This window comes from Oryzias melastigma, linkage group LG1, assembly GCF_002922805.2.
Source record: "Oryzias melastigma strain HK-1 linkage group LG1, ASM292280v2, whole genome shotgun sequence".
Lineage (NCBI taxonomy): Eukaryota > Metazoa > Chordata > Actinopteri > Beloniformes > Adrianichthyidae > Oryzias > Oryzias melastigma.
In genome coordinates, this window is record NC_050512.1 from 414,023 (window position 1) to 440,642 (window position 26,620).

The 26,620-nt window shown below is 39.4% G+C and overlaps 3 protein-coding genes across 10 annotated transcripts in view; all 3 read right to left on the reverse strand.

The window, feature by feature from the left end:
* LOC112137466 (sarcalumenin) overlaps positions 1-4,362 on the reverse strand; it is a 49,704-nt gene extending 45,342 nt beyond the window's left edge. Inside the window, exon 1 of the mRNA XM_024259804.2 lies at positions 4,257-4,362. Coding sequence (XP_024115572.1) covers positions 4,257-4,341 — 85 coding nt within the window. The 5' untranslated portion in view covers positions 4,342-4,362. The remainder of the gene's footprint in view (positions 1-4,256) is intronic.
* A 3,350-nt stretch (positions 4,363-7,712) lies between these two features.
* LOC112137496 (transcription factor AP-4) lies at positions 7,713-19,455 on the reverse strand. Of its 7 annotated transcripts, none has more exons than XM_024259837.2 (7): positions 19,036-19,451; positions 16,193-16,358; positions 15,948-16,046; positions 14,008-14,178; positions 12,360-12,506; positions 9,609-9,779; positions 7,713-9,528 (listed from the first exon to the last, which is right to left on the reverse strand). In XM_024259837.2, the coding sequence occupies exons 1-7, from the start codon at positions 19,122-19,124 to the stop codon at positions 9,373-9,375; spliced, it is 999 nt and encodes a 332-aa protein (XP_024115605.1). In that variant the 5' UTR covers positions 19,125-19,451; the 3' UTR covers positions 7,713-9,372. The 7 variants fall into 7 exon arrangements, with proteins under 7 accessions (XP_024115605.1, XP_024115608.1, XP_024115606.1 ...); XM_024259840.2 differs by lacking the exon at positions 19,036-19,451 and adding an exon at positions 18,885-18,999; XM_024259838.2 differs by lacking the exon at positions 19,036-19,451 and adding an exon at positions 18,745-18,878.
* A 5,035-nt stretch (positions 19,456-24,490) lies between these two features.
* The window catches only part of mvb12a (multivesicular body subunit 12A), a 14,681-nt gene continuing 12,551 nt past the window's right edge, over positions 24,491-26,620 (reverse strand). For both annotated transcript variants that reach the window (XM_024259947.1, XM_024259948.2), the window contains exons 8-10: positions 25,442-25,500; positions 25,297-25,353; positions 24,491-25,207 (exon numbers count right to left, since the gene is read on the reverse strand). In XM_024259947.1, the coding sequence (XP_024115715.1) occupies positions 25,121-25,207; positions 25,297-25,353; positions 25,442-25,500 (203 nt within the window). In that variant the 3' untranslated portion in view covers positions 24,491-25,120. The remainder of the gene's footprint in view (positions 25,208-25,296; positions 25,354-25,441; positions 25,501-26,620) is intronic.

Consider the following 26,620-nt stretch of genomic DNA (forward strand, 5'->3'; position numbering starts at 1 on the left):
GATGGATGGATGGATGGATGGATGGATGGATGATGGATGAATGATGGATGGATGAATGATAGATGGATGATGGATGGATGATAGATGGATGATGGATGGGGGGATGGATAGAATTTCTATATGTTTTTGCTACTTTGAATACTTATACTGTATTTCGTGGTGTTTGTCTGTCATGTGATATCATTGACTGTATGTGAGAACTGGACTGAGACAGTGTGATGTCATTCATAGTAACTTGTTTACTTCTACTTCTAACCAAATGAAGTCAATTCAGTCGTTATGTCTGTGCAGGTCATGACACGGACGCCGCCATGTTGGAGTCAGACGGCATCAGTGAGCAGGGATTGGTCTAAGTCGGATTGAGTCATTGGTTCTATGCTAACCACTCTCACCAATCAGGAGTGAGCTTGTTGGAAGGTCACACACATACCACTTGAAAGCGGGCCACACGAAATCTGTCAAACGTTTTGATGGTTGGATGTGGGGGCCATCAGGCACCACCTACTTTTGTTGAGGTATCTGATTGGTTCTGTTTATAACTTGAATAACTTGAAAAAAAAAAGGATTATCAAGAAGATGTTAATAAATGTATCAAGAATAGTTATTGTGACCAATAGAATGACTGAGTAACAGCTGTTTATTTCTCTAAAGACGTTTATGGGATTTTGGCTCCTTCGAGTCAGCAGGTACTTCCTGTTTGGAATACCAGGGGAGGAGTCCCTCCGTCCAGTTCTCAAATACAGTCAATGTGTGATACACAAGTTACTGAACATGTATCAAGGAATTGTTTAATAGTGAAAAAAATGTTACTATAATAATGTAATTAATTTATTTTGTAACAAGTTTTCATCAACGCTGAAGCTGTGAAAATCAAAAAACATCAACAAGCATTTGGGTCTAAACGATGAGCAGTAATGTGAGACTACAGCAGATAGCCTACATTAAATATGAAGGTCATACCGCTCAGTGAACCTACAGACAGAAAATGTTCATTCACATTTTTTTCTATGGGTGTGCTGCGGGAGACACCTACAGGGAAGTAGGTGACATGCAGACGTGTCGTACAGAAAAGAGGAAATAAGGCAATCAGAGTGTAGTTTGTGTGGACGTCCTATGGACACTTGTGTATCACGTGCACACCTCATGTGTGTAGTTTGTACATGCTCAGTAAGGGGTCAGTACTCATACCTTACTAAAGGCTAAAGTGTGGTGTAAGGACACCATAAAACATTGTCACCGATACCTCATAAGAGAATGTAACATCCATTAGCTGAGCTAATACGTCATGATACACTTATCACACCACGATGATCATGACTTCCCTAGAGTGAGCCTTCAGGGAAGTGAAAGGCTCACCTGTACTCTCCTTAAGATGCGAATGCTCCTCTGTACGAGTCTACGAGTCGAACACCTTTACAGGCGGATGCGACCAAGGCCTCAGTCAGGTGTAAAATGTCATCATCACGTTCTGAATGACTTCTTTAGAACAAGTTGCTTCTATCAGAGTCTATTCTTTTCAAAGGGAATAAAGGTGAATTTGTGTCACTCTTTTGATCCATGATTCTGGGTGTAGTTTTTTGACCCCCTCCTGCCTGTTCTAAAGATGAACACACCCCTTTGACATGACGTCTGCAAACTGGAATGAAAATAATAACAAATTCAGGTTTACTGCATCTCAAGTTTACATATTTCACACATTTCAGGGACAGAAATGCTGCTGATTGGAGTTCAAATAAAAGCCCAAAATACTGTAAATATTAACAGCTGAAGGAAAAGTAAAGTGTACTGATGTGGAACTAAGTCATTCTCCTGTTTTTAGAGAATGTTAAAGTAGTGTTGTGAGAACATTCCTGAAACGCTGACGACATGCTTATTACTGCGTGGCATTGGTGATCACTGTGTTACATGACAGCTATATCTGACAAGCTCTTGACATCTGATTAGTTTAGCTTGAAGGGATCAAACTGATCCACTGACAGGACAGGGGAAGGTGTTCACCGTTTGAACCAGGAATGCCACAATTGTGAGTTTAACACTGAACCACTGAACTGAATCGTGGGGAAAATGAGTGGTTGCATATCTACTACTGCACACCAGCAGGTTTATTTTGAACGTGTCAGTGTCACGGCATCAGGCAAAAGGGAACCCAGGAGCAGGAAGGACTCGAATCCAGAGAGAGAATGAACAAAAACTTTAGTAACTAAAATAGTACTCCAAAGAGACCGCAAAACATAGAACACAAGACTCTGAAAAACCCAAAGACCATTACTTAAATACCTGTAATACTAATGACAAACGTAATGCATCTGTGGCAACCAGGTGAGGGCAAAGGAGGAGGGGCCAACACTGCTGAAGGTAACAGTCAAACCGTCTGTTAGGAGGATTTATACATGTATTGTTTGATTACATCACACCAGCCTTAGTTTAAGACGAACTAAAAGGTTTTGCTTCACTCTAATTTGCTTAGTAGCAAATGAAAAAAGGATTTTTCTGAATTTTTCTTGTTGTTCGGTAATGTGGAAATCATATATTAACCCGAAACAAAACTGTGACCCAAAAAAAATCAAAGGAGAATCTCCAAACATTGTTCTGCTTCTCCTGGAGGACGTTTCAGTTTGGCCACTAGGTGGCAACCGCACTATAGCATTACACCTTATTCCAGAAGAAGAAAATACGAGCAAAAACAGTGCTATTCCCTTAAAATAGTTAGAATTCATACATATAAAGATGTTCATTTGGTCAGCAATGTATGTTTCCTTAGGTCTGCAAACTTCAACACAATCGGGTCGATTTCTCATCGACAACAACCTGATAGGAGCCACAAAGTCTCACTTTAAAACAAGAACACTGATTTGTATTTTTGTTATAATGATGTATGTAAATCTGCGACAGACTGGAGACCTGTCCAGGGTGAACCTGCCTTCGCCCATCAGCAGGGTTAGGCTCCGGCCCCCCCTGCAACCCCAGAAGGGACGAAGTGGTCAGGAAAATGAATGAATGAATAAATGATGTATGTAAATGAACTGTTTTTTGGCATATATAAAACATAAATATAAAAGAAAATAGCTTTCTAAGTAACTTTTGAAGGATTTTAAAAAAAAAATCAAAATAAAAAAATAACTGAGTGCAGCAAATGTGGTAGTATGTAGTGTAATGCAGTGATTAAAAAAAACTGTTAACTTTCATTTTTGTGGTGCATCCCGGTGAGAAAATTGTAAATCTAAGTAGCAAAGATTAAATCAGAGCTAATTCCGTAAAGAGTTTGAATTTTTTTTTACTTTTAATTTGTTCAAAAATAGAAAATGTGCAGATAAATTCAGGCAGTGTTTACTGACCTCAAATTGGTTTTCTGTGATTAACTGCGCTAAAAATCTATTAGTTGCATTTGCGATTCTCTAACTTTTTACATTACTGTTTGAAACTAATTTCTCTTTAACTATAGAGCCACAAGGGAGGGGCAAAAGAGCCACATGTGGCTCCAGAACCGCAGGTTGCAAACCCTGGTTTAGGTCAACGGAGCGTTAGCATTAGCCGCCCTATGGGAAATTCCATTATACGTTAGCATCAAGTTAGCAAATTTTAGCTTTATGCGTTAGATCGATCTCTACTTCTATGGATCGATTATTGATCTATTAGATCGATTAATCGATTATGTCAACACAGCCCTATTGTCTTGCTCAGTTTGAGCCAACAATTAATGTGATACATTTTCACAAAAATCCAGTAAACAATATGAGAGGAATGGGGGAACGCCACTTTTGTGAGCTCGCCACACATTAAAAATCCACAACCTCTGAACTGTGAAGCTACACGAGAACACGGCTCACTGCTGTGATCAGGACGACAAATCACTTGTGCTGGCTGAACGGCGGAGCCATGTCTCGAGTGTTGTGACTCGGGTTTTAGTCTGGGCCACTTCCCGCCTCACATGTATAGAGCATCATCTCTGCACCACACGAACCACCACAAATCTACAAACCCCTAACACCGGAGCTTTATCTTCTTTGATTTGCTGTAACTTTTCAACCGTTAACATGATGATTCCAGCAGCCGCTTTTCTCCTTCAAAATCTGCTGGAATCATCATGTTAACGGTTGAAAAGTTACTGTACGTTAAAGATTTTGTGTTAAAGGGTTAACCTTCTGAATGATGATCTTCATCCTCTTCCAAACACATCTCCCAATAGACCAAGCCAAGCTAGCTGCAAATGTTAGCATGCTTCTCAAAGCGTGTTCATCTCAGTGTTTCCTTCATACCTGCAGAAGACAGGGCCAGGAGAGACAGAAAGCAACATGCAGACAGCAGAGGCTTCATTTTGGCTGCCAGAGACCTCCTGACCATCTCGCTCGGTTATATATACCGCCGTGGCTGAAGGTCAAAGGCCATGTGGGTGGAGGAGGGGGCAGCAGCTGCAGTTATATCTGCCATTGTGAGGCGCAACAGCTGCCAGCTCCAGTCAGCGCGGACAGAGGAGTTGAGTTGACTTGCTGATTCCACGTTGCACTGCAGACGTTTCATTTTAAGTATTTAAGATTTCTCCTTGACTGTAAAGAAAAACGTGTCTTTAGTAAGGCTGGGAAACAACAACAAAAATTAACTAACCTAAAAATTAATTGCAATTAATTGTAATTAATTTTTTTAGCTACAGTATTTGCCGATCACTTATTAACTGTGAATAATTACAATATCAAATCAAACACAAAACTTTACATTAAGGCTGTCAATTGATAAAAAAATCAGACTCGTCACACTTTTGTGTTAATATTAATCACTGTTAAAACAATGTTTTACTAAGTACATTTTATGACAAAATGCAGCTTTTAAACAAAAACAGAACATTTTAAATTTTATTGCCTGAAATGTTTAAATGTATGAAGTGTTAACCCAGAAATGTAATTTGTGTGTACAAAATATGGAAGCCCAAACTGTTCATAATTAAAAAAATAAATACAACATTATTTAATCAAGCAACACTCCAACAAAAGTCTTTTCAATAAATAATTGACCATTTTATTATGAAATACATTTCATTAAAATTTAAATGGACCATTTTATTATGAAATACGTGTCATTTTTACTTTAAAACATAATTTTTATGTTAAAAACATTTCATAATAAAAAATATATATCATAATAATTTTTTTTTTATGTTGGATATTTTTATAATCATGTGGGTTTTTTTGTAGAAACTTTTATTTCAAAATTACTGTTTTCCAAAGTGTCCTTTTTATTTCACAATGCTGTTTTTCAGAACGACACATTTTTTACTCAGGAACCAATGACCCTAAAATAATTCAACATATTGAAAATACTTTTGCTCGGGTGAAAAATCACCCGGCGGTAGTGCTCTGGGGTTAATGGCGTGCGTTAACGCAATAATGTTCACAGCTCTAGTCTTTAGATTTGACCACTCTCCCCAAACCACAGCACTGCAGTGTGCATCAGCGACATGCCAGCTGGTTCTCTTTAGTGTCAGCGCATGAAAAGCAAAGCAGTTGCAGAAGCATTTATCATGATGTCTGCCCTCAGCATGAGGAGCTCTTCCAGAGAACAGCTCAGTGCTCAGCTTGTTCTTCAGCCACAGGTTTCAATCTGCAAACTAAAATAATACACATTCTTACAAAAAGCGGGATCGAGCGTGATTTGGAACTCAGACTTTGCGTTTTTCTTTTGGAAACCAGAGTAATAGAAGCGGTGTTGCATGGCTCACCCCCGCCCTCGCTGGCCGAGCAGCTGCTACACGCCCCTCACTTTCCCCTTCTGCCCCTGCCACCCTGGTCAGGGCTGCATGTGGCAAATTCATGGAAAAAAAAGTCATTTTTCAACATGGCTGCTTTTCTGAGGGTTTTTATTGCAACCATTGTATGTTTTGGTCATTTGGGGGTAACGACTAGGTCTGTCATTTTTAGAAGAATCTGCAAAAGTAATTGTTTTTATTTTCTAGAAGGTTTTTTTGTTAACCACATTCCTAATATTTTCTTATCTAAGGCTGGGTATCGCCAATAACTTTCAGAATCGATTTTTTTTTTCTTTTGATCCTTAAATTAATTCAGTTTTCAGTATAAATGATTAAATTAGACACATTTGTTTAGAAATACAATAATTATCTACTATATAATTTGAATATATTCATGTTAATCTGATCCAGTTCACATACTGTAAATGTATCAGTGAAATAATGAGATTGTTAATATCATCCAGTGTTACATGGATTCTCTAAAGGAGAAGTTCTAACTAAAATGTTCAGATCATTAACATTGGAAACATTGTTCTGCTTCTCCTGGAGGACGTTTCAGTTTGGACACTAGGTGGCGATCACACTGTAGTATTACACCTTAGCACAGGTTATTGCTCATACTGCTTCTGGAATATTTACTTGAAAGAGTTTGGAAATGTCACGTCTGTGAGTTTATAAAGATGTTCATTTAGTCAGCAATGTATGTTTAGGTCAACCGAGCGTTAGCATTAGCCGTCCTATGGGAAATTACATTAAACTTTAGCATCAAGCTAGCAGACTTTAGCTTTATGCATCAGATTGATCTCTAATTTTATGGATAACTTATTGACCCATTAAGCTTTAATTGATTCAGAACGATTAATCGATCTTATTAATCCAGCCCTATTCATATCATTTTGTCTTGTTCAGCTTGGGCCAACAATTAATGTAACACATTTTCACAAAATTACAGTAAAAAATATGACAGTAACAATTAAATAGGAACAATTTACAAGAATGTGCCTGTCTTCAACATGTCCATAATACACAGAAATACTTCCCTAAGAGGAGTTTAAACTTGTAGCTGGAACTAAAGGGGATTTGTAAACTTAAGATGGTGGCCTCTTTCCAGGTCAAAGGTCAACAAACCTTTGGTTATGTTGTAGACTTAGGTGGCATGTGTGTGAAATGTTGTGAAGATCACTCCAACCAGAGTTTTCTTTTCCATTTCTTGTGAAAGTGTGAAAATTGTCAAACGTCATTCCCTGCCACAAAATGGCCGCCAAGCCGAAGGTCCGGTGACCATCCCATAATCTCAAAACGTCTTTGGATACTCCTGAAAGATTTTGTGTTTTAGCGTCACCGGCGACGCTTCAAGAGTCAAAGGGTTCAATAAAAAGTGAAGAATTTGGTTTTCCTTTTCCTCTAAAAGCCAAATGTTTGTAATTAAATATTCCTCCATCCTCCAACAGTTGCTCCCCTAACTTTCCTTCAAAAATGTTATTTTGATGTTCAAACTGACAAATTAAATAGATAATTTAAATCGAATTAACTCTGCAATAGTTGGTACTCTTTATCTCCACCTGCTGGAGAGAAACTTTCCACGAACCAAACAGAAGTATAGTAAAAAAAAAAAAAAGTACAAATTTTATTTTTTTTCCATCTTTACAAAGATCTTTTACTCAACATTTTTATAAACAAAATATAACAGTTTGTCATTGTCCCAGACTGACAGAAAAACAAAACTAATGTCACAAAATGTATTAAAAAATATAAATGGAAACTGAAAAGCAGGTCAGGTAAAAACAGAACGAGAACAAAATGAAGAGACACTTTAAAATACATAACAGCAAAGAGCTTACAAAAGAAGAAGGAACATCCTTATAATTGATTTGGACAGTACAGAAGAAGTGCTTCATATCATGGTAAATTACACCCAAACACAACATACAAAAATATCTAAGGGGAGCTGGTTCTCCAGCTGATTAAAAACAAAAATCAGAAAATCAGGTTATGGCTCAACATGAACGGGGAAAAACACACCCTCCAAATGCGTAAAACCAACTGTACAAAAAATATGAACGCCCCCTCAGCCTAAAACTACTCTGATGAGGGAGCGGACAGTTTTACCCAATGCATCAGCTTTGTTCTGTAGAAAACAGAAAAGCTCAGAGGAAAACCAAAAACAGGACAAACAGAGGACTAATATACATTACATTGGCAGCTGAACGCCCACAAATCAAAAAGACCCAAACAAAGGAATGTTTACAGCATCAAGTCAGAAAAAACGAGGGACGGGAGGATGGGCGGAGGTTTCCAGTCCAATTCCCAAAGTAACATACGGGGAGCAGATCTATGATGCACTGCAGAGCTCTTCCGTTCATCTCAGTGCTGACATCCCTGTTTCTACAGTGTGATATGCTCGACTCTCCAACCTGAGCTGCCAAATCCTTCTCTGAAACAGGTTGGAGCTCACACCCCCATGAAGAAGAGCCCCCCTCCAAAGGAAACGTGTATCAGGCACATGCAGGACGGACATGAAGGGTTTGGCCTCAGCGCTCTGCAGAGCGTCACGCTGGCAACAGAAAGAGCACCTCGCAAGTAAAGACTACATTCTTTACATACACATGTCAAGTTTTATACATATACTGTAGATGTCATGTACATACCTATTACAGGTGCATAGAGAACTTTGCCTCACGTAGAAATGCCACCAACAAAATCTACACAAGATGAAATTGCATAAACAGCAATTGCGCAAGTGCATAGTCACTGGAGTAGCAAACCATGACCAGATGAGAGGACGCCACGATCCCAACCACCCACATGCCGGATCTCCCCTCAGCTAAAGTTTCTTGTTTCAGGAAAAACCGATTCAGTCAAAATGTCTCTGATTACAAGACCAGAAATTAGACAAAGAAAAATGGTCCCTCCAACAGATCCCCCAAGACCCCCCATCCGCCCACAGAGACCAGTTCAAACCGGGTCAGAACGGACCGCAAAAGAATGGCAACGAGATGGACTGGACCGTAATGAACCATCGTCTCCGGCTCTCTGAAGCAACGCCGCCATCCTCCAGTCTGTAAATCTGCACACCACTAAAGGCTAGCTAACCTTCAGCATTCACTTCCACCGACGCCTCTCTCAACCTGAAAACATCACAACTGTTCAGCTTATTTTCAAGGGCATTTTCAGATACAAAAACAGCTTCTTTCAAGTAAATCAGATATAGTTGCAATTCTCTAATTCCAACGTGGAGTTTTTCCCAAACCTTTCTGATTTTTGGGCTGTAAATTTGCTTCGATGACCACATGCAACACCATCATTAACGAGAAACAACTGCTGCTCATTACATTCAGTTTCCATCCGTTTGTCAGAGTTCCAGTGACACTATGTGGCTACGAGGATGATATGACGCACACAGACACGGGACAGACTGACAGAGGCTGATGGCGTTCCGGAAGTCACCTCAAAGCTTTTTCCTCTTCTCTTTATGTTTTAGTATTCATAAAAATGACAGTACAAGACTGACAAAGAGCTTAACCACTGGATGTTGGAGTATGGACGATGTCTACAGATGTTTTGAAGCTCTTGGATGGAATCTTACAGTGAGTTTGATTTGAAGGGTCCTCTGAACGAGTTTATGGGATGGATCATCAGTTCATCAAACAATCCTCTCCCTCTGTGTCTGTGTCTGTGTCTGAGCAGGCGGTGTCCATGGCAACGTGGGCGGGGCTAACGATGACCGCTCTTCTCTGCTCTTCCTCAGTGCTGGCTCTTCTTTCCTGAGTGCGTTCGATGTGCTGGATCGCCTGTGACGAGACGGAGCGACAGTTACAGCCAAAGCTCTGCGGGAATCTGAGCACGCCACGGACGGCGGAGGGGGGCCGACCTGCACGATGGCATCCAGGTTCTGCCTGGAGGTGGAGACGGTGCTGGTGTGGGCTGACGGGCTCATGGTCACCACGGTGACGTGATGGTGGGGCTGCTGGGTCAGTGCTGGGGCGGGGACGATGACGGTGGGGTGGTGGGTCGGGGCTGGAGGGGTGGGCAAAGACAGCACCTGCACAACACAGATAGGAGTTCAAAAAAATCACTTCATTTGTAGGTTAAAACAATAATGACGTTTTTGACTCATTTTTTTATCTTCTGAGGTTTTTTAGGCTAATTCAGAGTTTAGCTAATATTTTAGCAACATGCTAATATTTTTGACTGTTTAATTTACTGAGGAATTTTAGGCTATTTTGGAGTTTAGCTAGTATTTAAGCAATTAAAAGTAAATCACTATTTTCAGCAAAAACCTTCAGTATTTCCAGCGACTACTTTTAGCTAAAAGCGTTCACATTAGCATTACTGCAGGTAACGCAACTTTTCTAGTTTAATCTTGTTTTAATACCAGAAATTAATGAAGGACAGAGGCTGCACGATTCATTAAAGTTTATTAAACTATCATCTTCATTGTCTTCATTTTTAGTTAGTTTAAAGCAACGGTGGTTAAGATGTGTGCTTTACATCCACTTTGCACACGAGCTGATTAGTCGACTAATTGTTAAAAATAACGGGTGATTAGTGGACTATTAAAATAATCGTTTGCAGCAGCACTAGTGCTGACTAAACATGCATCATCCCGGTCTCCTTAAGAATCAATTGGTAAAGTCTGTCGACCTTTGTCTTTCACCTGCTTCCTCTAGCGGACAGCAAAGCTAATCATCTGCCTCCACATCTTCCTCCTCACTCACACATGCCACCCTCATGTCCTCTACACCCATGATCCTCCTTTTCGATGCCCGTGTCTTTCCTGGTATCTCCAACCTCAGCATCCTTCTACAAACATAATGGCTGTTCCTCCAACATGATCTGATCCTCTGACGGATCCCATCCTGATCCATCCTGGTCTCTCCCAAAGAGAACCTCCACATCTTCTTTTTCCAGACTGTTTCTGAACTCGGACTGCCCGACCCCAGGTCCTCCAGACCTGCCACCTTGTATATTCCACATTGTCTGACTCCGAGGTCTCCTCATCGTTATTGACAGGATGCACCTAATCTGAGGATCGTCTGGTCACCTGAAAGATGTCGCTGCAAACAATCTCTCGCCGGAAGAGGAAATTTCACAACTTTATCCAGATGCGTAGGAGGAAATATCCTGAACTTTAGGAAACCCTTTCAAAATAATATTTTAAAAACTTTTCAGAACTATCAACTTTAAAATGTCAATAAACTGTAACCGTCTAACAGTTTAGAGTGCATGATCAGCTTCAAATGGGACAGAGAATGTTCATCGTTTTATCTCTTTCACGTCGACATTAACAAGTGTTCACATTTATATAACTAGACTATTTACCTCTGGAGAAAAAGCCGCAGAAATGCAGTTTTTTCTCTGTGAATCAGCTGATCACGTCAGCAGTTACGCTATATCAAAGGGAAAAAAGGTTGAACGCTTCAAACGGGGTTCCGGTCGAGGACTTCAGGCCAATTATTTCAGGCGCAAATTACGTTTTCTTTCCGTCCGGCTCTGGCGGGGGGAGGGACTTCTGGTTATTCATTTTTGAGCACCTTATTTTTTTTCCCTGTGGCCAGATTCTGTTGCCTAATCCTGGTAATGAGCAGCAAGAAGGTTAAGGAGGGCTGGAAGAGGACCAGGGTACGGCAGTCCTGCTCTAAACCAGCATGGCTGCTCTCACCGCCGTCTTCTGTTACGTCATCGCTACACTTGAGTCCCACTCATTCAGAGTCTCTGTCCTGCTGTGAGTGACCTTCATTCTCCTCCTTTCTGGAGCAAACCTCCACCTCTCTACGTTTTCTTCACCTGTTCTCTCACGACATACAACATCGTCCTCATCATACATGATTACTGTTCAAAGGATTGGCTAAACTACTCCTTGGTTTGATATTTCTTAAAACATGTCCTCATTTTAGTCAGCCAATTTTACCCCCAAGTCACTAATATTTGAAGCTGCAGATAAACCAAGACATTTGTTCTGCTTCAGTTCTATCTGAACTGGTTTCTTCTGCTTCAGAATCAGGTGTCTCTTCAGTTCCGTCACTTTCTGCAACAGCAAGAAAACCTGACAAAGCCGTAGAACTTATTAGCTTTCTCTACCTATCCAGATTCAGTGTGCATGCAGGCCATGATGTAAAAGCAGAACTAAACTGTGTTCATTTCTGCAGTCATTAGTCTCCCAATGAACATTTTTGTATTTTAAAAAATCATTCCCAGTAGTGTTGTAATGATTATGAAGTTTTTAACAAAATCCAACAACCTAAATGTCTTAAAAAGACATTTTTCATGTTGATCTGAAGCCTCTGTTTCTAAAATCTCCTCTGAGGGGGCGTGGCTGTTGGAGCCCCGCCCCTGATCCCCCCTGTCTGATTATGATAGCTCTGTGTCTTGCTAATCTTCACCGCTGCTACATAAAACATCCATCAATCTGGGTAATGTCCAGCCGTATGGTTCTGATCCGGATGTCAGCTGGACGAGGAAGTGAAGACTAAAGAAATGAAAACTAAATAACATTTCTCACCTATAGAAATGCTCATAATAGATGCTATAGGTTCCAGTTTGTCATGTGTGATTGACGGTTAAAATGTCAAATAACTTGAGTACAGCTTTTCAAAGCCTTCTCCTGCAGTGTGGTTCTGACCTGTGGGCTCTGAGCCTTCCTGTCTATGGAGTGGATCTGCTGGAGCCGCAGCAGCGTTTGACTCTGAATGAGGGCCTGCTCCTCCTCCACCTGCTGGGTGATCACCTTCAGACGCTCGGGATACAGCTGGCTGTCTAGAGAGCGCACCTAACAGGTAACAACATGAAGAAGACCAGCATAAAAAAAGGACTACACCATGAAACAGTTAATGCATGAATGCAACAGCAAACACATTTCAGTTAAAATTGACTTTATTCATTTAGGTAATCCTTAAAGTTCTTTAACACCGGAGATCCAGAGTTTATGTTCTTTGATGTACTATAATTTTGTAATTGTTAACACGATAATTCTAGTAGATTCTGAAGGAAAAAAGCGGCTCATCGAGCCACTTTTTTCCTTCAGAATCTACTAGAATTATCGTGTTAACAGTTGAAAAGTTACAGCATGTTAAAGATTTTGTGTTTAAGCGTCACCGCTTCCCGATAAAGATTTATTTTCACAATATTTTTTCTTTATCCTAAGTTATTTAAGAATAAAGTGACCCCCTCTCCGGTGCTCAGGTTCATGTTTACTTCTGACTCCTGTTCAGTTGTTGGCAGAACCTGCTGTTCAGGCTGATCCAGGTCGTCTGGTGTTCAGGAACTAACCTTCGTGCTGATGAATGAACCTTTCTCCTTTGTTCATTATTTACTATTCCCATCACTAAAGAATGCCCATTTTATGCTCGAGGGGAGAAGGTATTTACCTAGTTGACCACACAACTGAAGATGTAACAATTCTTTGTGAATCGGTAAAAAACTATTTAAACTTGTCAACATATTCATCCATGCAGAAAATTAAAAAATCACTTTGTCTCAGCCTGTGGATACATTTAGAAATGCAGAGCTGATGATATTTCTCCATGCAGGCTCACTGTGTGTGTGTGTGCAGCAGACTGGCTGTGTGTTCTTCATCTGTTTCCCTCCTGAGAAATTCCTGCAGCTCCTTCAGATTTAAAGTTTCTCATAAATCATTCCCTCCAGGATTTCTGGATGTTACGATCACAACTATTAACACAAATTCAATCAAAGTTGAGATTTGTTCCTCACCCTAAAACTTTACATTTTCATCACAACTTTGACCAATCTACCATGTCAACAGTCATGATGACGATGCAGCTTCACCACTGTTTCCCCTTTGACTCAATGCCAAATCTGGGCTCTTTTTTATCAACTCTCTTTAGATCTCTGTTTTTCTCTGCAATCTGCGTGTGAACAGTCATTTGGGCCGAGTGTGCGCTCAGCGGCTGGGGGGGGTTGAGCTGAGTGTGTGTGGAGCGGTCCGTCACATGGAGCACAACATGAACAGAGTTTGAAAGGATTTATGATCATTTCAGTATTATGTATAATTGTTTATTTGTACTGAATCATTTCTGTAAGTAGGAAAACAGACAGTTTGATGTAAGGAGCCAAAAGAAAACATACTTTGTCTTAAAATACTTTTAATTCATTTTGTTGAAAAATAAATCTGAAAAAAATTGAAATTGTGACTTTAAAATTGTGAATCAAATTGGATCTTGACTGAATCATTACATGCCTAAACACAACTCATTGATGAGATCGACCTCAACGTGGCATATAGCTGAAATGGGAGGGAAAAAAGAGCTCACCTGCTCTTCCAGGTGCATTCGAGCGGAGCGCTCTTTATCAAGTTGTTGCCGCAGCTCCAGCATCTCCCTCCTCAGCTCCTCAACCTTCTCCTCCTCCAGCATGTCTGGAGACCCGATTCCTTCATCCTTCTCCTCAGCTCGCCTCCTTTTAGGTGATGAACCGTTATAATCCTGGTACGATAAAGAGACAGTGTTGGACGGAAAACCAACAGATCTTACAGCATCCCTGGTCTTGTGTTAAAGCTGAAAAGCTGTTAAAGTCTTATACTTCAACACGATCTAGACCAGAACAATTTTACACTTTTAAAAAAAAGAATATGACTCAAAAAAACACACAAAAAAACAAACAACTAAGTTTTGCAAAGTAGTACATGTCTCATATACAACAAAAACTGTAAGCTTGACTGAAACAACGAGGCTGAACATTTAACACAAGCTGGTTCCCATGAGATCTTGTTGCTCTGGTGAAGAGCTGTTCAAACTCTGCTGTCCTGCCAACTAGCGATCGTAGATTTATGTAAAAAACAACAGTATGATGCTAAATAGTTCATTAAAAACCGTCTTTCAGCATTTTAAATCGATACAAGTATCGCCAAATGAAATATCACGATACATCAGGAATGGATTTTTCCCTACATCCCTGCAGATTCAGAATGCAGCACACGTTCATGAAAAAGGGACATGCTCAACATCTGCCTTTGAAAGGCAGTAAATACGATTTTCATCAGGAGTTTTCATAAAAACTCAAGTTTTATGATGTGAGGATAAATGCCCCTCTAGTGCATATTTCAGAGTAGTTAGAGGTCATTTATAAATAGGGCTGGGCATCACTGGGTACCTCACAATATGATGCGATACGCGGCTCACGATATCCATGATAATTGGTAAAAATCATCTCCTATAACTCACATTATAAAGAATAACACATATTTTAGGAAAATATATTCCCACTTATTTTTTAGCTTGAACACAATCATAATAAACAAATTGTGTCTTATTTTATGCAACAAATAATAGATGCTTTTGCAAATCAGTAACACTATGTCTTTGATGTGCATTGGCACTAGTGCTGCTACAAACGATTATTTTAGCAGTCAACTAATAACCGATCATTTCTTCTGATTAGTCGACTAATTGGGTCTGGTAAAACACATTTTAACCATCAGTAGCTTTAAACTAACTAAAAACTAGATATATTCACACTAGCATTACATGTGATAATGCTAGTGTGAATGCTGTAAGCTGAATTTGACAGATGCTAGTGACGATAGCTGAAGATCTGAAATTGATAGCTGAAAACGCTGAAGCTAATAGCCTGCTAACATATTAGCCTAACTCCAAAACAGCCTAAAAAACTTTTTAGAAGCCTAAATTAGCTAAAAACAGCTAGTATGTAGCTAAAATATTAGTTAAACTCCAAAATAGCCTAAAAAAACCTGAATAGATGCCAAAATAGTCAAAAAACTAGAAGAATGCCGATATAACTTTCAACTTTACTACACTGACTCCATATAATACAAAGTAACGACTATTTAATTAGTCGTTGACTATTTTAATAGTCAATTAGTCGACGAATCGGAGCGGATCTAATTGACACCAACTGAAATGGAATTATCTGTAAAATTCAGCGCTAACAATGAACATGAACAGCCGTGTCACTACTTAGTGCAGAACAAAAATTGGTCCAATGTGCGCCCCCTATCTGCCTCCAAAGGAACATCTCACCAAAGGATGATGAATAGAACGTTTTACAGTCTATTCAAATGAAAATAGAAGATTGATACTTGGTGAGAACCATCAAGACTCAATCACAGGACTAAATATCGCGATATATCGCAAAATTGATATTTTGGCACACCTCTACATATAACAGCAGGAAACCCGTCATCAAAGAGCGGCGAGCCCGACTACATGGCTACTCTGAAAATCACAGCAGTTACCTGAATGAAGCGTTTAAGCTGATTGTTTTGTGCTAAAAGTTGCGTCTTTTCCTGCTCCAAGGTGAAGATGTAATCCGCCGTCTGCTGCAGAATGGCCGCCTAGTAGAGAAGAAACCATGTGATGGATGACCACGCACAAATGCTGCACACCCGTCAGGACAGTTGAGACAAAGACTTTAACCCTTACATCTCTAGGAACATGTCCGTCACAACACTTTGACTCAGAATAGAGGTAAATGGCGCACCTTGCTGAGCTTTTCCCCGTCTGTGTGTGGCAGGAGTGTTTTGAGAGACTGGAATCCGGCGTTGATGCTCTGCATACGGCGGCGCTCGTTGCTGTTGGCAATTTCACGGCGAATCCGCCTCTCCTGGTCCTGGGCCGTCTCTGGACTGAGGGGAATGTTTGCCAAACTGGGAATGATTAGAAAAACAGGAGAGCATGATTCTGCTGGACTGTTTGTGTGGTTCCTGTTAAAAACGAGGTTTTAGTCTGCAAAAACACAGCTTTGAACACAGCAAAGCTGCAGCTCGCCTCACAAGTCTAAAGGAGAGGTCGAAAATCCTGCTTTAAAATGACAATATTTTAGCTCCTTCAGCATCTCGGTGTGTGCTGACCTCCTTGCTTCGCCCTGAGGTCACTGAGTTTGGCTGAACTTGATGCCCCTCGCCCGTCTCCACACCATGAAATCAGACACTCTGGTAAACCCTGTGTAATATTAACTAAGAATGGGAGGAAATATGTGACCCATTACCGGTTGTGAGAGCCACACAGACCTGAAGAACCAGCTCGGGGAGGATTACGGGTTGAAAAGTCAGACAGGGCACGCCTCACACGGTCGGAGCAGCTCTCCGCTCACAAGGGACGAGGAAGACCAACTTTATTTACGATTAGTGCTGCCACAAACGGTTATTTTAACAGTCGACTGATCAACAACTATTTTTTCTGATTAGTCGACAAATCGGGTATTGAGTAAAGTGGATGTAAAGCACAGATCTTAACAATCATTAGCTTTAAACTAACTAAAAACTAGATATCTAACATTACCTGCGATTATACTAGTGTGAATGTTTTCTGCAGAAAGTAGTCGCTGAAGATGCTGAAGCTATTTGCTTAAAAATGGTGATGCAATTGACTTTAATAGCTGAAAATGCAAAAGCTATTTGCAAAATGTTAAATTAGCTAAAAGAAGGAAATATTATTAAAGAACTATGAAAGAGCGCTGAAGTTGACCTTAATTTCTGAAGAATTTGTAGTAAAATTGCTTGGTGTGGCTGGGCCATTATAAAAGCTAGATGTAAATTAAATTGCAACTATTACTGCTAAATTAAATATATAAATTAACTATTCACCCTTCTTGCTATTGTGATATTGAGGTGTCCAATACTTCCATCGTGTTTGATCAGCAAGTGTGGCTACTAAATCGTGGGCCATGAAAAACTACAGTATATAGCTATATTTCATTTTTTCAAATGCCAAAAGCCTTAGATAGCCAAAACAGCTAGCATGTAGCTGAAATATTAGCTAAACTCCAAAATAGCCTACAAAATCTTAATAAATGATTTAAAAAATAGTCCAAAAAGCTAGAAGAATGCAGATTTTTAGAAGCATAACTTTTTAACATTATGAATAATAAAAGGGCAGAGATATTATTCCAGAATAAATCACCTTCAATCATTAAATAACTTTCATTATTTTACTCTCCATTAAAATATATTTTGTAAAAATTATACATGTTAAAAATAAGTGCAAGATAACATTGTGCCACTAATAATAAAATAAAATGATCTGGAGGGCCGGATAGAATTTGGGCCTTGACTTTGACACGATCTACATATATCCATTTAATTCAAAATAATTGAACGATTCACTGTGAAAATCTGCCTTTCATAATAAGACTGTGTATTTGAATATCTATAAACCTACTTAATACATTTTGTTTAGATCTTTCTCTTTAGAAAATAGTTTTCAAAAGGTAATCACGCTATAACAACATGAATTTGTGTGTACTATAAGAACAAGCATACTAACTCCAGGTTACAGAATGACTACAAATAAAAATGTTTTCAAATAAAGTTTTCAGATGAATTTTTGTGTCTACTTTATGACCCGACAACTAAATGTGACTGATGTTTTGATAGTACTGCTGTAAACCGCGTGCAGTGGCGCCTAAAACCCTCCGCAGCGCAGAAAAGCACGTGTCTCTCACGCTTGAAGGGGCTTGTGGGTAAAAAGATGAGACGAGCTCTTGTTGCCGGGAGGAGCAGGTTCCGCGTCTGTCCACTAGAGGGCGCGTCGGCCGGTAGCAGTTGAAATGTGACACCGCCAGCAGTAGCGGGCCCCCTGGCACTCAGCAGAACAATGCTTTTCCCCTCAAGTCCGGACTTCATGCTTCGCTCTTTACTCGTTATTCTTTAGTGCGGGTCTAGCACGCATTATAAGACAGTTCTGACTTCCATAAGTCCAAACCCATGTTAAATTCAACACGATAAACAAGTGCGCATCGCCACATAACTTGTTAGCCTAGCTAAGCTAATCTTAGCATATGACAACAAGAGTAGCCTCGCGGAACAGTTTCCCCAAAGACGAATACTAAACCTCAACCCGACTTTAACCCGCTCTGGGCTCACGTGCGTGTTCACAGATCAACCCACCACGTTTATCCATAGAAATAAGCCTGAGTGGGGGGATATTACGCCGTTACAAGCGTGATATGTTGTGCGCTGGCGAACACGTTAACTACCACGTGGTTGGTATTCATCTCGACCCGAAGGTATCGATTCCTTCTCGTAGATTTACATATTTCTGGGGCGCCGCGTCTTGAACATGTGTCACATGTCCCGCTAGATGATCCCGCAAAGCGGAGGTCCACAAATCTGGGAGAATACGCTTGAATGCTGCCCGCCGTCACAGCAGCGAGGCGAGCAGCTGATTCTCACCAGGCTGCTTCAGCTGGCAAGATATGGCACCAAGCTAGCTGCTAGCTGCTAATAAAGTCCGACCGTAGCGCGCGCTCACAGATCTACTCCACGCCGCGTGAAATAGCGTCTCTGCACGCGGGATCCGCGCGCGCGGTGGTCGCTAACGCACCTGCAAAGGCCTCCGATGACATCCTTTTCGGTCTTCCTGAACTGTTGTAAGGACGGGATCTTCTCTGTCGGCATCATGAAATATTCCATGCTTTCGGAGCCGCCTTCTCTACTCCGTGTTTTTGTGTTTCCTTCAGGCTCCACTTCTTCCCGTCCTTCGTTAAAAGCGTGTTTTCCCGCGGAGATCCTTTGTGTGGTCTCTAACGGCGCGTAGCATGAACACCGGGCCGATTTATGAGAAAGAAAAGTAAATCCAGGCTGTGTTTCCTTCCACAGCTGATGGGGTTTCCTCCGGTGTGTGTGTGTGTGTGTGTGTGTGTGTGGCTCCTGGTCTCTGCCTACTACGTGCGCGTGTGTGCAGCTGATCTGTGTGAGGCGGGAAACAGCTGGTTGGAATCAAAGCCTGAAGAACAAACGGACCTATTGTGCACTCACCACTAGTGATCAGTAATACACAACCTTAGAAAAAACTTCACTGGATGTGTATGTATATATATATATATAAATCACTGAAACTATATCCGATTATTTTATTTACATATTTAATCATTATCATTATTTCACAACATAATGCGATATTTTTTGATAGTCACATTCAAACATTTCCGTCATCTCTATGACTATTGTATTGATTTTCTTTCACGGTAACAGACGTGTGTTGTGAATGTTCCATAATTGAATGGTAGGTGGCGCCAAAACTGTTAAATTAATGTTTTATGAGAGGGCAAATTAGGATTCTGTTAACAGATTCAAAATAGCCCTGTAGGCAAGGCAACTTTATTAGTATAAAAATGTTGTGATCATAAACAAATCAAAGAAACATTCATAAGAAATATTAAATGAATGGTCATTAAAATAAATGTAAAGGAAGTTTAAATAACTGAATTTAAAAAAGCCCACAGTGATGAAAATGATGTTTTGAACATGTTCTTTTTCTTATGATGGAGGACACATTTAAAGAAAATTAAGATTCAAATTGAATTTATGAGTATTTCTTTATTCAAATTGTTGTGAATCAGAAGAGGAAAAATGTTAGGTGGGGAGTGAGAGGCTGTAAGTAGCAGGAGAATATAAATCACATGTCAAAGTCTAAGGCCCGGGGGCCAGATCCGGCCCTCCAGCTAATTCTATCTGGCCCTCCAGATCATTTTATTTTATTGTTATTAATGGCTCGATTTTATCTTGCACTCATTTGTAACCTGTATAATTTTGACAATTTATTTTCACGGAGAGTAAAGTATTGAAGTTATTTAAGGTTTAAGTTGATTTATTCTGGAATAATATTCCTGCTTTTTTATTACTTATGATTATGTTAAAAAGTTTTTTTAATTGGCATTCTGCTAGCTTTTGGGACCATTTAAGCATTTACTACAATTTTTTGGGCTATTTTGAAGTTTAGCTAATATTTTAGCTACATGCCAGCTGTTTTGGCTAACCTAAGGTGTTTTTTTTCCCAGTTTTTAGGCTAATTTGGCATTTAGCAAATATTTTAGATGGTTATCAATTTCAGCATCTTCAACAACCAAATTCAGCTTACAGCATTCAAACTAGCATTATCACAGGTAATACTATATTTCTAGTTCATAATTATGTTAAAACGTTACAGTTTTACAGTTTTTAAAATGTAGTTTTAGAGTGTTCAATAAATGTTTATCCTGTTCGGCCCGCGATCTAAGGTGTGTTTTGGATTTCAGTCCCTTGTGCGATTGAGTTTGACCCCCCTAGTTTAACCATTGACCGTATATACAGTATTATCACTGGTAACGGGTCACCCATAGAAAATGCCTCACCTGCAGCTCCAGTGAAATATGGCCAAATCAGTCAATGATTGTCCGTGACACAAGCGTCGCCATTTGGAGCAGTGATTGGTCCAAGTCAGTCTGAGTCATGCTTGTAGAGGAACTACTGTCACCAGTCATGATTAATGTTGGAATTCCTCACTCCTTCCACTGAAAGCGGCTCGGGAGAAGCTGTCAATCAAATGTTAGAGGTGGGGCCAGGGGCACCACATGCTTTTACTGAGGCATCTGATTATCAGTTTATAACTTGTGACAAAAAAATATATATAATGAAAAGAAAATTAGCATTAGCAAGAAGATTAGAACAAGATTCTGACCAATAGAATCACTGAGTAACAGCTGTTTATCTCTCTAGAAAAGTCTATGGGATTTTGGGTTCTTGGAACCAGCGGGTACTTCCTGTTTGGAATGCCAAGGGGCGGGGGGTCGAGATGTCCAGTGATTCTACAGTCCATGGTGTAAACAGAGCTCTCTGTTTACTCGAGGTGGGTGTGTGTGTGTGTGTGTGGGGTGTGTGTGTGTGGGGGGTGGGGGGCGCTCCATGCACCGGTCCCACCCACAATTTATAGATGAATTCCTAAAGACCTCCTGCTGCTCCGGGGCCAGCGTGAACATGTAGATGTTAAATAGATGTGGGCCCAGGATGGAGCCTTGCTGAACTCCACATGTAATTTCTGTTGGCTCCAATTTGAAGTTATGAATTGACACACTACAGCACAAAACACACTTGAGAATCCCACACTTGTTTTGTAGATTAAATAAACTAAGATTTCAGTATCAATGAAATGGTTTCAAAAACATTCAATTAGTTAAATCACCGATGGTTTGGTTACCTGCCAGTTTCCTGTGTACATTTAGTATTTTGTAGATGTTAAATTCATTTGTTGTGTTTTAACATCAGGTTTAAAATAGTGAGATGCAGAACATTTGTGCAGGCAGTCAAATAATAATAAATAATCTTTATTTGTATAGCACCTTTCAAGGTATCAATCATCGCTTCACAGTAAAAGACAGTATAAAAACAGAATAAAAAAACAGAATTAAGAAAAAGCTATTTTAAAAAGTGTTTTTAGCTGCTTTTTAAAAGGAGTGTACAGCTGCACGAGGTCCTTTATATAGGTCTGTGCTTGGTTATTAAAAGCTCTACAAGTTAAAACCAGGATTTTAAACTGCATTCTGAAACGGATGGGGAGAAAGTGCAGTCGGATTAACAACGGGGTGACATGAGAATACTTGGAGGATTTAGTTAAAAGCCTTGCAGCAGCGTTCTGGACAACCTGAAGCCGTTCTGAAGATTTTTTTTTTTGCACTAAGTCTTTTTATTTAATTTTTCATTTTGAACACAGTAAACATACAACATAAAACACTCCCCACCCTCATTGTACCATTCCGTCTCAAGTCTTATAGGAGCTTAGACACAAAGCGGGACACAAACAATTATCCAAACACAACAAAATCACCTATTCACATTACAAGACCAGTCACAAACATTTTTTGGCAACAGCGACATCCAAGTTCCTCAGATGCTTCAATAAAAGATTCCAGGTTAGATAGAACTTCTGCACTGACCCCTTCACAGAGAAGCGAATTTTCTCCAACATCAAAAAATGCAGAAGGTCGTTCAGCCACATCTTGAAGGTTGGAGGATATTGTCCTTTCCATTTGAACAGTATGAGTCTCTTGGCAATCAGCATCCCAAAGGTGATGATAGTTTGTGCTCTATGGTCCAGGTTTAGAGGTAAAACACCAAATAATACAGAAATAACAGAGGGTTGTAAAGGCCTATGTAGCACATCAGAAAAAAAGTGAATATAGACTCCCAGAAGTGATCTAACTTGGAACAGGACCAGAACATGTGGGATAGGGTGGCTGCAGAGCAGCTACATCGGTCACATGTGGGATCTATATTGTGGACGAACTTTGAAAGTTTAGCTTTGGACCAGTGGAGTTGGTGTACAATCTTAAACTGGATAACCTGATGACGTAAACAGATTGATGAGGAATGTATGTTATCTAATGCTTTACTCCAAATACTGTCAGGGATATTTAAGTTTAGTTCTTCTTCCCAGTGAGATTTGAGTGTTGTCAATGGCTCTTAATTATGTGTGTTTAACAAGGAATAAATTTTGCCAATCGTTCCCCTGGAGCCAACTTTAATTTTCAAAATGGATTCTAAAAGGGAATCCGGTGGACGGAATGGGAAACAGGGAAATGACTTACATACAAAGGTACAAAGCTGCAAGTATCTAAAAAAATGAGCGCGAGGGATGTTGAATTTAGCCAGAAGTTGATCAAAAGATGCAAAGGTGTTGTCAATAAACAGATCATCAATTAAACAAACTCCTCTCCTGCTCCACTCATAAAAAGCTTTGTCTGAAGTTGAGGGAATGAACTGGTGATTTCTAAAAACAGGAGCTAATTTTGACAGATCCTTAAGAGAAGACATTCGTCTAAACTGTGCCCAAATTTTAAGAGAATATTTCACTACGGGATTGGAGGTGTATTTCGAAAGAGACTCAGGATAAGGAAGTCTGGCACAAAGTAATGAAAAGGGGGAGGTACACGTTCTGAAGATTTTTGACTAAAACATGTAAAGATGGAGTTCCAATAATCAAGACGAGAAGAAATAAAAGCGTGAATGAACATGTCCATCTCAGATTCAACTGTTTTTTACATGATTAAGAAAAGAACGAACAAGTGACCCGACATGAGAGACAAGAGATAAACTGGGTCTAAGGTTACCCCGAAGTTTCTGACAGAAGGCCGGACAAAAAATGCAAGTGGACCGAGCCACTGGACTATCTGGGAGTGGTATTTGTCAGGAGCACAAACGAGGACCTCGGTTTTAGCTTCATTTAGTTGGATAAACTTCATCCAACTCTTGATCCAGACGCCTGCGTAAGATCTGTATTTTAAAAACATCCTGTGGTTTAAAAGACACATAAAGCTGAATATCATCAGCATAAAATGACAATAAATGTCATTAAAAGAGCTTAAAATGTGCTGCAAAGGCAACAGATATAAAATGAACAGCAAATGTCTCAAAACAGAGCCTTGTGGCACACCAGAAGAGAGAGATGCTGAGGAGGACTTAAACTGTGAGGATACCAGGGAAAAGGATCTACTACTGAGATATGAGGTTGACCAGCCTAAAGCGGATCCAGATACCCCAACCCAGTTTTTCAGCCGGTCCAGGAGGACGCGGTGGTCAACAGTGTTTGATGGCTGTGCTCAAGTCCAGAAGCAGAAACACAGAGCAGTTTCCTGCATCGCTCTGCATCAGGATGTCATTCGTGACTCTGTGAATAATAAAATCCTTGCAACAAAAAACCCAGAGAGCCACTTGACTAGAGGTTTTCAGATAAGTTGTTAGCATGTCTTGGTACATGTGGGTGAATGAACACCATTCTCTGCTCATACTTCCACATCAGTTCTGGATCATTAAAGTACCAATTTATCTGAGGCAGACGAGGGACAGTTGACAATAACAATGAAAATATTTGATGTGAAACAGCAAATCATTCAGTTTCTTATTGCATTTTGTCTCATAATATTTACGAATAATGTTAAAACTGTTTTTAAGCATTATCTCAACTATGCCCAAACCAGGAATTTTGTCAACAATATGTAATAAAAAACAACAGCAAAGCGTAGAAATTATTTTTTTACATTTTATTTTCCATACAGGATAAGTTTGCTGTAACATTCAACACAATAACAAAATAAAATGTATTCACCATTTATAAATATTTGGCCCATACTTGGAAACTATATTTAACAGAACATTTTAATAGTTGACATAAACCAACAAATATAAAGTAACTACATTTTATTCTATAAAGACAGTTTTATCTACTTGGCTTAGCATACAGTATTTTACAGGTCTGTAGGGAAAAGTGATTACATATGAACATAATAAACAGATCAAGAGTTAAGTAAATACTCATAAGAGCAAAACAACAGCTGGAAAAGTGCAACTTTTTTTGTATAAACAAAAACAAGAAAATAAAGAAAGATATCCCGTATTTAAAATTCTAGTAATTCAAGGCAAAATGTTCGATTTGGTTGTTGAGTCTTGAAATCCACATATTTTATGTTATTCAAACAGACATCTTTATGTTGAAAAACAGGATGTTTGTGATTCAAATGAGGTTTCTGTGAGAGAAACTTTCCCCAAAAGACAAAACAGAACCAAAATGTTAAACCAAAGTCTGGGAACAACATTTCCTTCATTTGAGACTCTACCTTAGAAAAGCTTCTCAGAGAAAGACCAAAATGTGTTCAAAATCACTGAGCTGAGAAGGAACTTCTGGAGAATAGTGAGGGTCTGTTTCTTTTGGCAGCAGATTCCTCAACAGCAAACGTGTAGCTATACTGAAAAACAAGAAGTTAAACATATTTTGGTGATTCTGATTGAAAGAACAAAAGGACATGGTTAAACTAAAAGTTAAAGGTAAACCAACCTCATTTTCAATGTCATTCAAGGACTTGATATGGATGTTGTTTATCTGAGAGTTCAGCTACAAAATACAAAAGACTAATTACAACTAGAAAGAGCGTGAAGCAATCAGAAGGACGAGCTTCCCCAAATAGAATTCATGAACCTACCATTCCATTGGATTGGATGTTGAAATCTGGGTGCAGAGTGAAGGGAACTCCATCCAGAGCTGCAATGTAAACATTTCTGTAAAGCGAGTGTATTTTTAAAGGAAGCCAACATCATAGTTCCTCTGCAAAGTGCTGCTAAACTTCTCTTTTTATCAGGTTTACATTTGGCCACAGCAGAGCCAAAAACAGTGCTGTGCAAAGTAGTTTCCAATATAATCCATCATAGAATATTTACAAATAATCCTTTCCAATGTTAGAACTGGAGTACTTCATGAGTCCAGCATTATTTTACAGTCACTTTAACATTCAAATGAAGCTAACTCAGTAGCAATTTTGGCGAGCTTGCCACGTGAACACCACTCAAATTCTACAACTTCTAATTTCAAAATTTTTCCCACAGAAGGTTTCTATTAATGCCATAGGAAGTTACATAGCAACCAATAAAACCCCCAAGGACAGGGGGGTCAAACTCAATCACACAGGGGCCAAAATCCAAAACACACCTTAGGTCGTGGAACGAACGGGATGAACATTTATTGAACACTAAAACTATATTTTTAAAACTTTAAAACTGTAACTTTTGAACATAATTATGAACTAGATATATAGTATTACCTGTGATAATGCTACTGTGAATGCTGTAAGCTGAATTTGGCTGCTGAAGATGCTGAAACTGATAGATGAAAACGATGAAGTTGATAGCTGAAATCACTGAAGCTAATAGCTGAAAATGTTGAAGCTGATAGTCAGCTAAAATATTAGCTAAATGCCAAATTAGCCTTAAAAACAAAAAAAAACTTAGGTTAGCAAAAACAGCTAGCATGCAGCTGAAAAAAATAGCTAAACTTCAAAATAGCCTATAAAACTTAAAATGCATAAATTCATCAAAACAGCTAATGTGTAAATATTAGCCTAACTCCAAAACAGCCTGAAGAATTTTTTTTAAAAGCCTAAATTAGCTAAAAAAGCTAGCTTGTTGCTGAAATATTAACTAAACTCCAAAATAGCTTAAAAATCTTAGTAAATGCTGAAATAGTCCAAAAAGCTAGAAGAATGACTATTTTTATAATAGTTATGAATAATAAAACATTTTCAGAATAAATCAACTTAAACCTTAAATAACTTTTATTATACCATGGTCTGGGTGAATACTCGATTCTGATTGGCTGCTGGGTGTGC

Coding starts and splice junctions, on each gene's coding strand:
- LOC112137496 (XM_024259837.2), bottom strand. CDS start 19,124: ATGGAATATTTCATGATGCCGACAGAGAAGATCCCGTCCTTACAACAG. Junction 16,047..16,192: donor ACGGGGAAAAGCTCAGCAAG/GTGCGCCATTTA, acceptor CTTCTCTACTAG/GCGGCCATTCTGCAGCAGAC. Junction 9,529..9,608: donor ACCTGGATGCCATCGTGCAG/GTCGGCCCCCCT, acceptor GTCTCGTCACAG/GCGATCCAGCACATCGAACG.